Source organism: Leucopleurus acutus (genome assembly GCF_964270905.1).
Source record: "Leucopleurus acutus genome assembly, chromosome: 2".
NCBI lineage: Eukaryota > Metazoa > Chordata > Mammalia > Artiodactyla > Delphinidae > Leucopleurus > Leucopleurus acutus.
In genome coordinates, this window is record NC_139143.1 from 94,424,330 (window position 1) to 94,438,622 (window position 14,293).

At 50.9% G+C, this 14,293-nt stretch overlaps 1 protein-coding gene across 1 annotated transcript; it reads right to left on the bottom strand.

Moving 5' to 3' along the window:
• Positions 1–8,514: 8,514 nt before the first annotated feature.
• On the bottom strand, positions 8,515–12,606 carry TAFA3 (TAFA chemokine like family member 3; the record flags this gene model as incomplete). The annotated part of the gene is made up of 4 exons (XM_082858863.1): positions 12,577–12,606; positions 10,408–10,523; positions 9,661–9,810; positions 8,515–8,732 (listed from the first exon to the last, which is right to left on the bottom strand). Exons 2-4 carry the CDS (start codon positions 10,520–10,522, stop codon positions 8,515–8,517), a joined length of 483 nt encoding a protein of 160 aa, XP_082714989.1. The 5' UTR covers position 10,523; positions 12,577–12,606.
• Positions 12,607–14,293: the final 1,687 nt, after the last annotated feature.

Here is a 14,293-nt window from a genome sequence, read left to right on the forward strand (position 1 = left end):
TCTGCAAAGAACAAATAGGCAAGTTGAAAGAGGTAAGGATCACCACTACTACATCCTTCAAGTTCTGAAGGTGATACTAATCTTTGCAATCCCTTCAGGAATGAAATTGCCTTGAGCTTACCATTTTGGTAGGCCATTCTAGAGGTTTCCACCTGACATTGCCCACCATCATAGCCCTCATTGCGTGTGCTGGTGAACCAGCATGGGGTAAGTGGGAGTGGCTCTTCTCATTCCTAACTCTAATGATTCACTAGCCAAATGTTATTTCCTGTTCCTAAAACTTTGGGCATGGCTGGTTTAAGGGTGTTAGTCCCCAAGGGAATAATGTCTTCACCAGGGGACACAACAATGATTCTACTAAAATGAAAGTAGAGACTACCACCTGACTACTTTGAGTTTGGGTTTCAAAAATCTCAACCCTGCAGCTATAGGAATTAGGGTTTCTTTTCAGGTAATCGTAGAACTATCCTACTCCTTTACTCCTTACTTCAGCTGGGAATTTAAAAACCTGAGCTCATAATTTTCTTTCAAAGTTCTTGGGTGCACATAGAAGAAACCAACTAACCCCGTTATACTCTTTATTTCCATTAAATTGTTCAGTGGCAGCAAATACTTGGTTACCCAAAGCCTTGCCTCCTATAGGTATTTGATTACAGTTGTCTGCAGGTGATAATTAATGTATCTGTCTTGCCACTGCAAGGCCGTAGGCCACGGTCTACCAGTGTCACTTTTACCATTAGCAACAGGGTCATTAATGCCTTTAAACAGATCAATTTCAAGAGTCCTATCCTTAAAGTTCTGTTTCCTCTGGAACAATTTCCAGTACCTATAATGGTATCTGATACTGATTTGATATTGATACTAATGATATTAGAAAGGGTTCAGTCGGGGAAGGAGAGACACTAAGAATATTATGAAACAAGGGATTTATTTTAGGAACAAGGCTTATACATTTTTGGAATAACTGGGGGAATCAGAGTCTGAATGGAGAAGTTGGAGGATCAAAGAATAGTCACTCATCAACCCTTCTGAAGTCAGGCATGCCCAGTTGTTAGAGCAGGATCCTAGAGAGTTGGTGGAGAAGTTTACATGGAAGCCTGTTGCCTCTGCATCTGGTGGTTGGCCTGGGGTTGCTCTTGGTCAGAAGGCCTGGGGGTTGCTAAGAAAGCTTGTTGTGGAACGAGGGAGAATGGGTACAGCCTGGAACCTGGTGCCACTTCTAACCAGGACAACCTTCAGAAAGTAATTACTACCACTGCACTTATCTCTTCTAAATCATTCACAAATGAATCTTTTGGCCAACTGTGATCAGAAACCATCAGGGAAGAGGATTCTGGAAAATGTAGTTCCAGCTTACCCAAGTCAACACAGTATAAAACCACCACCTGCCATTTATTAGCTGCTTGATCCTGAGCAAATTATTTAATGTCTATGAGTCTAAATCTCTTTCAATCTCAGGTTTGGACGTTGTCATCTAGGACTTTTTCCTGGGTTTTTGGAAGATGCCCTGCTGCTGGGGATCCCCCACTTACCGGTACCTCCTCTCTCTGGCCACTTGTGATTCCCTCTCAGCCTCATGGCTTCTGGTAGTCTTTCCCTACGTGGGGCACCTCTCCATTCCAGGCAGCCCTCTTGGGCAGTCCACATCTGGCCCTTGGAAAACATACAAACATCCATGCTCTGCTAAGCTCTGGAGGTACGGCTCACACCCAAGACAGTTTTTTAGACTCACTATCCAGGCCCACGAGCCAGCCACAATCACTGCTAGATTATTTTCAGTCCTGAGTCCCTCTGTCCCTCATACTCCAATAGCTCTTGGAGTTCTTTTCTGCAATTCCCCTCTTAAGTGGGTGAAAGACAGAATCGACACCTAAACCTTCCCCTTGGCTGGGGGAGGAAGGAAGTGACAACTCACTCCAGACAGACCTTCAATACCACCTGCCTTTCAGCCTCAGCTCTTAGCCCTCTGTTATACAGTCTGGAGGGGAGTAAAGGCCTATGGACCATCCGTTTTACAAATCTGAGATATAGTCTAGCATCTTATTTATTTATTTTTCGCTGCATTGGGTTTTTGTTGCTGTGTGCGGGCTTTCTCTAGTTGTGGTGAGCAGGGGCTACTCTTTGCTGCAGTGCGTGGGCTTCTCATTGCGGTGGCTTCTCTTGTTGCACAGCACGGGCTCTAGGCACGTGGGCTTCAGTAGTTGTGGTGCACAGGCTCAGTCATTGTGGTTCGCGGGCTCTAGAGCGCAGGCTCAGTAGTTGTGGCGCACGGGCTTAGCTGCCCCGCGGCATGTGGGATCTTCCCAGACCAGGGCTTGAACCCGTGTCCCCTGAATTGGCAGGCGGATTCTTAACCACTGCACCACCAGGAAAGTCTCTAGTCTAGCATCTTGATTTAGAATGTGGTAGCTGATCATAGCTGATCCCTATTATTCTTTTCCTCACCTTTGAGGCCTCTGTCCAAATCTTGAGATGGGAAGAGTCCCATTTAATATACTGTTACCTATATAAAGAGCCTAATGTGCTTGACACAAGGTAGACATTCACTAGTAGAAGCGATTGTGTACTGCCAATCACCCAGCATGGAAGTCAACCCCGCCTTTGAAAATGGTTGGAATCCTATTCCTCTAAGTCAGACTAAAGGGGAGTGTGTACCCTTATGTAAGGCTTGAAAGGCAGTTGCCTGTTCTTCCTTATGCCCAGTCTATATGTCTATTCCAAATACAATGTTTATAGCCATCTGAGTCCAGTAGCTTCTGGACCCAGACCCACCCTCAGTGACACATCACAAGACCAAGGAAATCAAGAACCAACTTAGCTGCTCCCCTACTCTAAAGTCCCATCTCAGCCACAGCAGGTGGAGTGGAAACGCGCTGGGCTTTGTGCAGTCAGCGTGCCCTGGTCTGACGTACAGGTTGGCATTTGCCTTGATTGGTCAGTCTCTGTGGTGAGCTAGTTTTTATCTATTTTGAATATCAGCCTTGCTTTTGAGCATGGAGTTGCTCAAATCCACAGATGCACAGAAACACCAGCATCATACATGCGTACACAATTACATCTTTACACATGGGTGCACTTGCAGTTACTTCCCTGAGGTTTAAAAGTAGAAGTTACATGACCTGGGCTTCCCTGGTGGCACAGTGGTTGAGAGTCCGCCTGCCGATGCAGGGGACGTGGGTTCATGCCCTGGTCCGGGAGGATCCCACATGCCGCGGAGCGGCTGGGCCCGTGAGCCATGGCCGCTGAGCCTGCGCGTCCGGAGCCTGTGCTCCGCAACGGGAGAGGCCACAGCAGTGAGAGGTCCGCGTACCGCAAAAAAAAAAAAAAAAAAAAGAAGAAGTTACATGACCTTGGGAAATGTGAACTGAGCTGATCTGGGGTGTGACAACATATCAGGGAAGCTTCCATCTGCTCCAAGTCTTTTTCTTGGCCTCTGTCTTAGTCGTTGTTTCTTCATTTCTTTGGTTGTTAGAGCTCACAAGTGGCACTGGAAGGGATTAAAGGGGACACAAGCACAGACTCAAAAAAAAAAAACCTAGAAATTCAACTTACAGTCATCATTTTCCAAATTGTCAGCGTGTATTGAGAAAGATTTGATAAAAACGCCAGGGCAGGGGTTGGCAAAAGTTTTCTACAAGGGGTCCAACAGTAAATATTTTAAGCCTTGTAGGCCGTGCGGTTTCTCTGCAATGACTTAGCTCTGCTATCTCATGGTAGGAAAGTAGTCACAGACAATAATAAACAAATAAGCATGGTTACATTCCAATACAACTTTATTTACAAAGACAGGTGGTGGACCAAATTTGGCCCATGGGCCTTGGTTTGCAGCCCCCTGCATTAGGCTCCAAAGAATCCTGAAACCATCAAAACTGCTGCACAGGTCTCCCAAAGATTGACAGGAGCTCCATTCTGTCTCCTCCAAAAAGGACAAAAATCAAGGTTTATTCTAATTATTTTGTGTGGTGCTTTGGTGTTTTGATGTTCTTCTGAGTGACCTCAATTCCCCCCTTTTGTCCCTTCTCCCCTCTTTCTGTGTATATATCTCTAAAAGCTTCCCATTCTTCTTTATTCTGTCCTTTGGAACTCACAGGGTTGGGTGATTTTAGAGTGAGGCTCTTTCACATTCATCCTTGCTGAAATTCTGGCTTCTTTTCAGGGCTCTCATCTATACTAGAGTAAGAGGCAATGTGCAGTAGCATAAAGAGCACTTGTCTGGATCACTGGGCAGCACATGCCACCAGCTTGCTGTGTGACTTTGAGCAAATTACCTAACCTCTCTGAGCCTTCCTTTTCTCATCTGTCAAATGAGGGAATTGGCTAAGGTCTCTTAAATCCCTTCTAGCTCTAAGCTTGTGATTTTAGGAAGCTGCGGCTTCAACTCTAGCCAACTGTCTGGAGCCATTAATTAGGATGTCACTCACAGACCTTAATGAAACTGCCAGGAGGCCACAGAAAGTAGCCACATGATCTTCTGTAGTTGGCAACCTTCCGAAGCTGGGTGGGTAGGGTTACCAGCTAACCTCAGGAAATCTGAGAGCCCATCCCACTAAGGGGAGAAAAGGAACACAAATGATCCAGGACCCCTATGCTCCAGGAAAATTAATTTGCATTCCTATACTGCCATTGAAGCAGCTACAAAATGTGTACAAATGTTGACTTAGTTGGAAGCAGGACCTGAGGGAGCTTCTGTTGGGAGGTGAGAAGCTTTCCCTTCTCCATCAGATCCTCTTGTGTGGGGCTCTCCTGGCCATATAAAGAATACCCCTCAAAGCCCACCAAATAAATATACGATTAGGTCAGGAGGAAATGGAGGCTTTGAGGGGTTAAAAAAATGAATGAGCAAATTCCAGCATGTGCCAAAGGAAGGAGGTCTTCTCTGAAGCAGGGATGAGGGAAGTCAGCGAGGATCAAGGAGCCTGGCTGGGGCAGGGGCGGGCGGTGGTTGGCAGCTTGGGGCGAGTTTGTACAGCACCATCCCCCAGCTCACGGCCCACTGGCTATGGATGCAGCAGATGCGCAGGCGGCTGGAGCCCTCTCCCTCCCTCCTGGACACAGTCTTGAGGGATGGGGAGGGAGTAGAGAAGCCTGCCTCCTGGCTTCAAGGAGAGCAGGCTCTTATTGTCCGACTCTGCTAAAGCTGTCTCATTTGTAGCCTAAATAATTCACTCACCAGTCTCTCAAGGAACATTAGAAGAAAAACAAAACCCGACCCACCCCTCACGCTCAGGTTCCCACTGCACCAAAGGCAGGCCGGGAGGCAGACCCAAGCTGCAGAGATGGCCTGCCTTCAAAGGTTTACTGGGGTTGGCAACCTTCCAAAAATTGCCTGGGGCCTGGTTTTGTACAGCCCTTGAGCTAAGAATGGTTTTTACATTTTAAAAGGTTTTTTAAAACAACATGAAACAAAATAAACAACAACAAAAACAAAGACTATGCCAGAGACTGTATGTGGCCTGCAAATATTTACTATCCTTTCCAGAAGAGTGCCAATCCCTTAATCCACTCCCCAACCTTGAAGGAGGTGATGACAACCTTTGACCTACTCCTTGACTACCTCACCCTGTGACCCCACTATATGCAGAGATTCGAAGTTGTCAGAGTTCTGACATCTACAGCCTAGTGGGAGGCCAGCATCATTGTTCACCCCATTTCCAAAACCAACAAAAAGGCAAACAAGAAGATAAATGTATATGTATAACTGATTCACTTTGTTATAAAGCAGAAACTAACACACCATTGTAAAGCAATTATACTCCAATAAAGATGTAAAAAAAAAAAAAAGAACATCTCAAAAAAAAAAAAAAGATAAACCCTGGAGTGGGGTCAACAGTCTTGATTCTACTGCATGGGGAGGGAGGGAGAGAAGCAGGGAGGGACTGAGACTCTCAGCCTCAACCCGCCATCTGATCTATCTTCTCTGAGGGTCAGAATTCAGCATTGTCCCAGTTGGTCTCTGCTGACGCCCCTCCCCTCAAGGCCCCATCACACCCTGCAGTCCTGGCGATCCCAGCTGATCCTACCTGATCCCAGCTGACGCCAGCAAGTCACTGAGGCTGTAATTCTCTTATTGATGAGACATCCAAGTAATTCGCGTCTCTGAGTCCCTGAGGCCTGTGTGTCATCCGCAGACCACCTACGGTGCAGCCTGACTGGCTGACCTTCAGTCCTGGACAGAGGCTCCATCCAGCGCAGGGGCTCCCCTGCTGCCTAGCAGGGCCTTTGAAGGAAGAGGACTCTGACTAGCCCTGGACGCCACCCAGACCCTCTGTTGGAGCCAGAGCCACTGAGAGGCACAGCCTAAGGACTCTGGAAAAGACGGGTTAGAGTGGACAAGGCTTCTAGCTCAGAGTGCCCAGCTGTAACTGGGCTGAGTGACCTCTGGGCTGTCATGGGTTCTGTTTGGAAGTTTTGGGGCTGAGGGCAGAGTGGAGACCCAGTGGCCCTGCATCCTGCTGGGCAGGTATTCTGGATTATTTCAGATAGGAGTGAACTTTGTAAAAGTTCTTGCTCAAAATCATTGAGCTATCCAGCCAGTTCTTTGCAGGTTCCTGTTCTTGAGATAAAAACAGCATGGAAAGCCCAGGCTGGAATCCCAACATCCAGGCTAAGTGAAAGGTCAGCCGTCTTAGAGATTTGGGAGCCCAAGCTGTGACACCTTGGGCAAGTCACCTCATTTCTCTGGGATTCAGTTTCCTCATCTGTTAAAAGAAGCAAACAAACAAAAACCTGGGGTGCTTGGGTGGGGGTGATCTTACAGTCCTGTCCAGCCCATACCCAGTGTGTCCGAAGCAGGCAAGGCCTCTGCAGAAGCTTTTCTGTAAAGTTGTTTGGCTTCATCTCTGCTTTCCTTCCCCAAGTCAATTCAGCCCCATCCAAATGAGATACAGCCGGTCTGGCATCAGGGGAGAGTGTTTTCCTTCAGTAGGTCAGCAGCTTGCCGGGGATTCGGACCGTTGTGAGGTCCCACCACAGTAGTGGGTGGTGAATATGACCTATGATGTGAGGTCCTACCGAAGTAGTGGGTGGTGAATATGACCTATGTCTTTGTGCCCTGTGGCCAGAGGGTGGCTGAAGGGCTGTGGGAGTCTCCTCAACTGAAGTGGGGTGAACGGTCCCCAACATGCTCACAGCATATGGGCCAGAAACCAGTCTGATACCACACACTTTAATCTAAGTTACCTTGATTGCCTTTTGTCAGCTCTTCAACTTGACTGAACGTTCCTTAAGGGTAGGGATTCTATCTTGACCTTCTTCTGTGTCCCCCAGGGAGAACCCAGCACCACAGGTATGTGGCTGGAGATTGGCCTGGAGATATGAGGACGTATCTGCTGAGAAGCTTAACTGCAATACCTCTGGAAAGAGTGCTGCTGCACTTTGCACAGGGTGTGGGTCCGGGGAAGTGAATCTCCATATTTTCCAGCTGATAACTGGACAGCGTTCTCCAGCGGGTGGCTCAATCAAGCTGTCAGGTCATGACCCCCAAGAGCTATCGTGTGACCTAGAGAGCAAGTGATGCGGGAAGGTTAGAGAAGGGAATGCCTGTCCCGTGCCAGTGTGCCCGAGATTCCCCAGGATATGCAGGTCACTTTCCCCTAAAGCAGTCCAGACTGGGAAAGTGTGGCTGGGTGGCCCATGCAAACCTAAATCAGCCTTGCGTCACCGCTGGTTGCTTCAGAGTAGCTACCAAATTGCAAGCACAGTGATCTACAGCCTACAAATCCAGACCCATACAATAGTGACAAATGTCAGAAGCTCTGGGGTGGGTCTCTTCTAGTCTTAAATATACTCAGAATGGCTGTGTCCCTTGCCTGCCTGCAGATAGGAAGCTCTCCTTTAGACCCAGCCACACTTTTTCTTGCTGTAGCTCCTGTTCTGTGCCCTATGAAAATGTTCTCTTTAGAAGTCCGGAGCCCGCCTTTCCTTCTGTATTGTTTTCTTTGCTTGCTTGTTTGCTGGGTGTGATGGTGGGGAGGGAAGGCAGGAGGCAGAGTTCTGACTTGCCCCACAGTGTCACCCATCTGTACAAACGGCCATGACAGAGCAATACAACAGATTAACCGTGACACACATGGAACTGCTAACGAGTTCGATAACATTTTGATTATCCCTTGTTCTGTGGGGCAGGCAGCAAACCATGGAAATAATAATCCTCTCGGCTGGTGTCAGCACAGCAGTTCAACCAGAGAAAGGCAGGTGTGAGCTACAGGGAGTGAATCGTGGGAATGTGGGGGTGGGCCTGCAGCAGGGGTGGGAGGGCAGAATGGTAATTGCAGAGATTCCCCTCTCAATTATCTAGATAATTCCCTCAATTCTCTACTTTGTTCTATGGACCTGACATGTTCTGGAAGGCAAACTCATTCTTGGCAGAGAAGGAAACTAAGGCCTCAGGAACATCAGGAATATGCCCAGAAGGACACCTTGGATTTCAGTCCCCAGAGTCTAGACAAACCCAGGGGAGACTGTCCAGGGATGAGCCCACATGGCTTGCAGATCTCAGCCTGGGAAACCGGCATCCTAGACCCCAGGATCTGGGTTCCTGTGTTCCCTTTTCCGTCCCCAGCGAAGGGGGAAGAGTAGGGCTGCGATGAAGTGTCTCTCCCTGGATACCTTGGTGGTTTTGACTTTGTGTCCGGTGCTGCAGCTCCATCCCGACAGGTCCGGGAGCACTTTACACTCCTCGCCCAGCAGGCAGGGCTCCATCTGACACCACCACTTCTGCAGGACGATGGAGGCTGTGGGAGCAGGAAGCAGTGAGGGCAGCTCTAAGTTCTCTGCAAGTACAGCATGCAGTTGTGGGCGTGGGAGTGGTTCGTGCAGAATAAGGGCATGTTTCTACACACCCTGGCTTAGAGCCCTGCATTTCCCTTGTCTTTTTCCTACTCCAGGCTGCCCGGAAGGGCAGTACTCAGGCTGAGGCCTTGGGACACAACCATACCAACCTCAACCCCACTGACCCCTACATCTCACCAAAGACAGAGAGGGGTGAAGGCAGGGGAAGTTGTCTCTAAGGCAACCCTTGAGTTGAGCCATCACACCATTAGCAGAGAGGCAGTCTCCAACATACCCCTTGGTGTACGTGAGCAAGCGTGCAGGCCATTTGAGGGAGTGTGCACAAGCGGGTGTGTGCGTGTGAGCACAAGTGGGCACGTTTATGGTGCTGCCATGTGAGAGTAAGAAAATAAGCATGGGTGGGGCCGTGGGAAAGGGGTGGATACGAAGGAATTCATGGCCAAGCGATACACGTGTGTCCATGTGAGGGGAGGGTAAAGGCCGGCTTGAGAACGAGAGGAGGGGATGTGTAAGAGGCCTGGGAAGGAGCCGCAGGTGAAGAAGTCAACGTCTGGAGGAGTGGGTGTGAGGTGATGAGGCTGACGGGAGGCCTGAGAAGATCGTGTGAGGAAATGAATCCGCGTATGTGCCAGGCAGTAGGTGTGGCCAGGAGGGAGGGCATGTGCTTATGACAGAGCTTTCCTCATCTATGGGATGGCGATGGTCACATCTGTGCCCCTCCTCCCAGAGGTGGCCCCATCATTTGAGACTCCGACAGTGAAAGCCCTGAGCTGGGCATGAAATTGTATCCCCAGCAGATGGCGAAGCCTGGACAGCCCTTCTTATCTCTCTGACCAAGCCCTCCCTGCCGGGTCCCAGCCTCTCACTCACCGTCCACGCAGGAGGGCTTTGCCCGGGTGGTGCCGGCCACCTGGCCAGAGAAGCAAGAGCATTTGACAGTCTGGGAGCGCTCCTCGATGCGGTTCCGGTTACAGCAGCGGTGAGCAGCAATCACCTCGCAGGTGCCCTGCTTCACGGGGACTGAAAGGGCCAGCACACCATCAGATGCCCGGCCCAGGCCAGCACCCCTGCCCCCCTCCCACCCGCCCTAGTTGTCCTCCAGCCCCTCCTCCCAGCTCAGGGCAGGGGTAGGTAAGAGATTTCCAGTTGCAGGGCAAGAGGAAACGGATGACATCTTCCTGCCACATCTGTGTTCCTATCCTTCCTTCCTCCCCATTTAGGCCACACTCATCACCCTGGCAGAGTCTGGCCCCTGGGCAGGAGAAAGATGGAGTCCACACCATCCCCCATCTCCTGGCTTCCCCTGGGTGAGGCCAAGGGCCCCGAGGGCTTACAATGGGTGGCGAGGATCATCCGCTTACACCGGCTTTAGCCATCCCAGAAGGAAAACCACAGAATTAGGCCAGGAGGCTAGACTTAAGCCCTGACCTGGGGGCTCCTCTCCCTGCAGAACACCTTCCGGCATGGAAAGGAAGGTGAGAATGGGTCTGCCCTCGCATCTGTGGGTTTTACTCTGCCTCAGAGATCTGCCTGCTGTGGAACGGGGTGCAGTGGTGTCCAGCTTTCCAGGCATCCTGGAAAACTGCCCGCCCCAGGGCCCCACCACCTCCCCTAGACCTGTTGGAGTTGGAGGCTGCAAGGAAGCCGAGGCCAGGTGGGTCCACAGCCAGACCAGGCCAAGTGCCAGCAGCCAGCCGCCCGTGCTCCAGTTCTGTGTGGCCCTCTCACGCATCCTGCAGAGAGAAGCACACACCCTGCTTGACTCCAGGCAGGAGCCCTCCCAGTGCCCAGTGCCAGCACCACTGTGCCACGTGCTCTGGGGGGCACAGAGGCGGGCAGGGTGCACGACTTGTCCCCAGGCAGCTCTCAGCCTGGCACAGACTCACTGTAGAAAGTGGTGAGTACTACAGTCAGAAAGGGGAGCAGGAAGGGAGACTGTTCTGCTGGGAAAAACATGGAAAACTTTGTGGAGGAGATGACATTTAGGAGGGGTCTTAAAGAATGGACTGGGCATGGTGCCATGGAGGGCTGTGACATGGAAGGAGCAATAATGCTGACTGCCATGTTTTGAGCACTCGACCCTGCAAACATACTCTTGAATCCTTCACGACTGTCCTACAAAGTAGGATTATTTGTACCCATTTTACAAATGAGCAAACTGATACTCAAAAAGCCTGGACACAACCTAAACAACCATCAGTAAAGGGCTGGCTAAATACACTGTGGGCCATCTGTGCAATGCCCATCCAGACAGCTGTAACAGAATAAGGAAATGCTTTAGGTACTGAGGCATGCAATGATCTCCAACGATAATCCGTCATTTAGGGAAAAAAAGCAAAGTGCCTGGTGATGTGTATTCGATGTGTAAAAGGGAGGAATTATATATGTTGCTCAAATATGGGTTAAGCTACCTCTGGAAAATGTACCAAAAGACCCTAATAACATTGTTTGCCACCAAGAAGGGAAACTGGTTGGCTGGGAGTGGGAAACTGGTTGGCTGGGATACAGAGGTAGAACGGAGATATTTTTCTCCCTACTGCTTTTTTTTTTTTTAAGATATTTTTTTGATGTGGACCATTTTTTTTTAACATCTTTATTGGAGTATAACTGCCTTACAATGTTGTGTTAGTTGCTGCTGTATAACAAAGTGAATCAGCTATAGGTATACATATATCCCCATAACCCCTCCCTCTTGTGTCTCCCTCCCACCCTCCCTAACCCACCCCTCTAGGGGGACACAAAGCACCGAGCTGATGTCCCTGTGCTATGCAGCTGCTTCCCACTAGCTATTTTACATTTGGTAGTGTATATATGTCCATGCCACTCTCTCACTTCGTCCCAGCTTATCCTTCCCCCTCCCCGTGTCCTCAAGTCCATTCTCTACGTCTTTATTCCTGTCCTGCCCCTAGGTTCTTCAGAACCTTTTGTTTTTCTTTTTTAGATTCCATATATATGTATTAGCATATGGTATTTGTTTTTCTCTCTCTGACTTACTTCACCCTGTATGACAGTCTCTAGGTCCATCCACCTCACTGCAAATAACTCAATTTTGTTTCTTTTTATGGCTGAGTAGTATTTGATGTGGACCATTTTTAAAGTCTTTATTGAATTTGTTACAATATTGCTTCTATTTTATGTTTTGGCTGTTTGGCCGCAAGGCATGTGGGATCTTAGCTCCCCAAGCAGGGATCGAACCCGCACCCCCTGCATTAGAAGGCAAAGTCTTAACCACTGGACTGCCAGGGAAATCTCTCTCCCTATTGCTCTTTAATCTTTTGGGATTTGAACCACGGGAAGGTACTAGCAATTCAGCTTAAACAAAATTTAAATATAAAATGGAAGAAATGATGTGGAGGCTAATAGAAGTCAAGTGACTTGCCCAAGGCCAGGCAGTGGGTAGAAGACCCTGAGCGCAGAAACCTGCCCTGTTCTCACTGGACCACCTTGCTTCTGCTCTCTTCCCCTTTCCTTCTCCTCCTTCATCCTTGATGGTTCGAATCTCCCAAATCTATCCCAGAGAGTGGACTAGAAATGGAGGGAACCCCAGTAAAGCAGAGGCACAGAGCAGCTGGGAGCCACCCAAGCACAGAAGGGACATGAACCACCCCCTCTGCTGCACTGCTACCCCTTGGGGATCACTGGGCTCCCTCAGGTGCCAGCTTAGTGCTGGGAACACTAGAGGCCAAACCAAATGCCAGGACCCGGCTGCTCCCTTGGATAGGGTGCTTGATCTCTGTCTATGCACCACTCCCCCAACTCCCCCTCTTCAACTGTCTCCTCACTCACCTTTTTTGGAATCTTTTATCTTCTGTCAGTTCATCCACTGGCCTCAGACTCACTCTTCCTAGACAAATAGGAGAGATTCTTGTGGTTTGCAAGGGACAGAGGGAGCCCGTGGCCATGCAGGGGGTGGAGGAGGGCCTGGGTGAGGGCAAGTGGGTGGACTGGGCACTGAAGTGGTGCCTAATTCTGAGGTTGTTCCCCAAGGTGCCAGGACAGGGGGCAGAGTCCCTCCTCTGCCCTGGGAATTCGCAGAGGTCCTTGCAGACTCTGGGAACATGTAGCTCCGGAGGGAGCTTCTCTGTGCCAGGAGTGAAGCAGGGTTGATGGTAGGAGGTGTCTAAGAACCAACCCTGTCATCTCTCTGGCCTTGGGAAGGGGCTGAAGGCCGGGGAAGAGTTCCTGAGCAGAATCTGACAGCCACTGCTGGGAAGAGGCGCCTGAGAATAATAACCCCTGAGGTCCTGAATCCTCTCTGCCTCTTCCTCCTCCTAGCCCCATCACACCTGCTTCCTGGACTGGCCAGCAGCTGGCTCAACTCTGCTGCCCTCACCCCCATTCCCACTCTAGAGGGCTAGAACGGGAGTCCTCCAGGTCTCTGAGCCTCAGCGGCCTCAGCCCCAAAGCATCTCCATTTTCCCCAAGACCTCCCCTCCCTCAACCTCCAGAGGGAGGTGGAACTGAGGCAGGTAGGATGGTGGGGCTCAAGAAGGACAAAGAGCCATGTGTCCTAGCTCCCCAGAGTGAGAGCCCAGGAAAGACTGCGGGGGCAGATGGAGGAAGTGATGCCAAAACCCCTGGGATGGGTGTGCTCCACGGGCAGAGAGCTTCTAGAAGTACCTCTTTTCTGAGTAGGTATCTCCTCTCCCTGCCCCCTTCAGGAACCTTTGTTTTGATCATTACAAAGGCAGCTGTGCCTTTTCTCCGGCAGTCCCCCAACCCATTCCACTCTGAGCTGCCACACCTCCAACCCAACTTTCCCATCTCTCCTATGAACCCCAAGACCCAAAAGACCCGGGAGTGGGCATTTGGGGTGCTTCTCTGGCATTCTATTCCTTCCCTCAAAGAGAGCTTGAGAAAGAAGCTTCTGGGGTTTGTTCTCAGGCTTCCACACTCCTGCCTCAGTTTCCCAGGCTGTTTTCCCCAAACCCCTGTATACCGGCATGGGGTTGAGAATGTGAACCACAAGATCCTTTAACCTTTCCCTGCCTTCTCCCGCCCCTGCCCCGCGCCCACTCAGTCCTCCCAATTCTGAGCTCCCACGCCTGGGACCTACCTGCCCCACGGCGGTACCCACGGGTTCCACCCGCCAGCCTGAGGTTCTCCTCGCCTCTGAGCCCGGGATCGAGACTCCGAAAGGCGGACTGCAGGCGGGAGCGGTCAGCTCCGGTGCTGTCTAGTCCGGAGTCCTGTCCCCCTCACCAAGTTGCTGCGTCCCCGAGGCGCAGGGGCTCTGACCAAACTGGCATCACGGTCATGCGGGGCCCGCCCTGGGCACCGGGGAGCTCCGGGCCCGCTCGGCCAGCTCTGCAGAGCTCAGCCGGGGTCCCTCCGAGGCTGCCGCCCGAAGGCCTGGGAGCTCGCGGCTGTCGCCGCCGCCTCCTCCTCCTCCTAGCCCGGGGCCGCCTCCGCTTCCCCAGCCCCGCGCGGGCGTAGCCGCCGCCGCCTCCCGGACAGCGCCGGGCACCGCGCACAGCTCTCCGCCGGCCCCGCGGGCACAGCG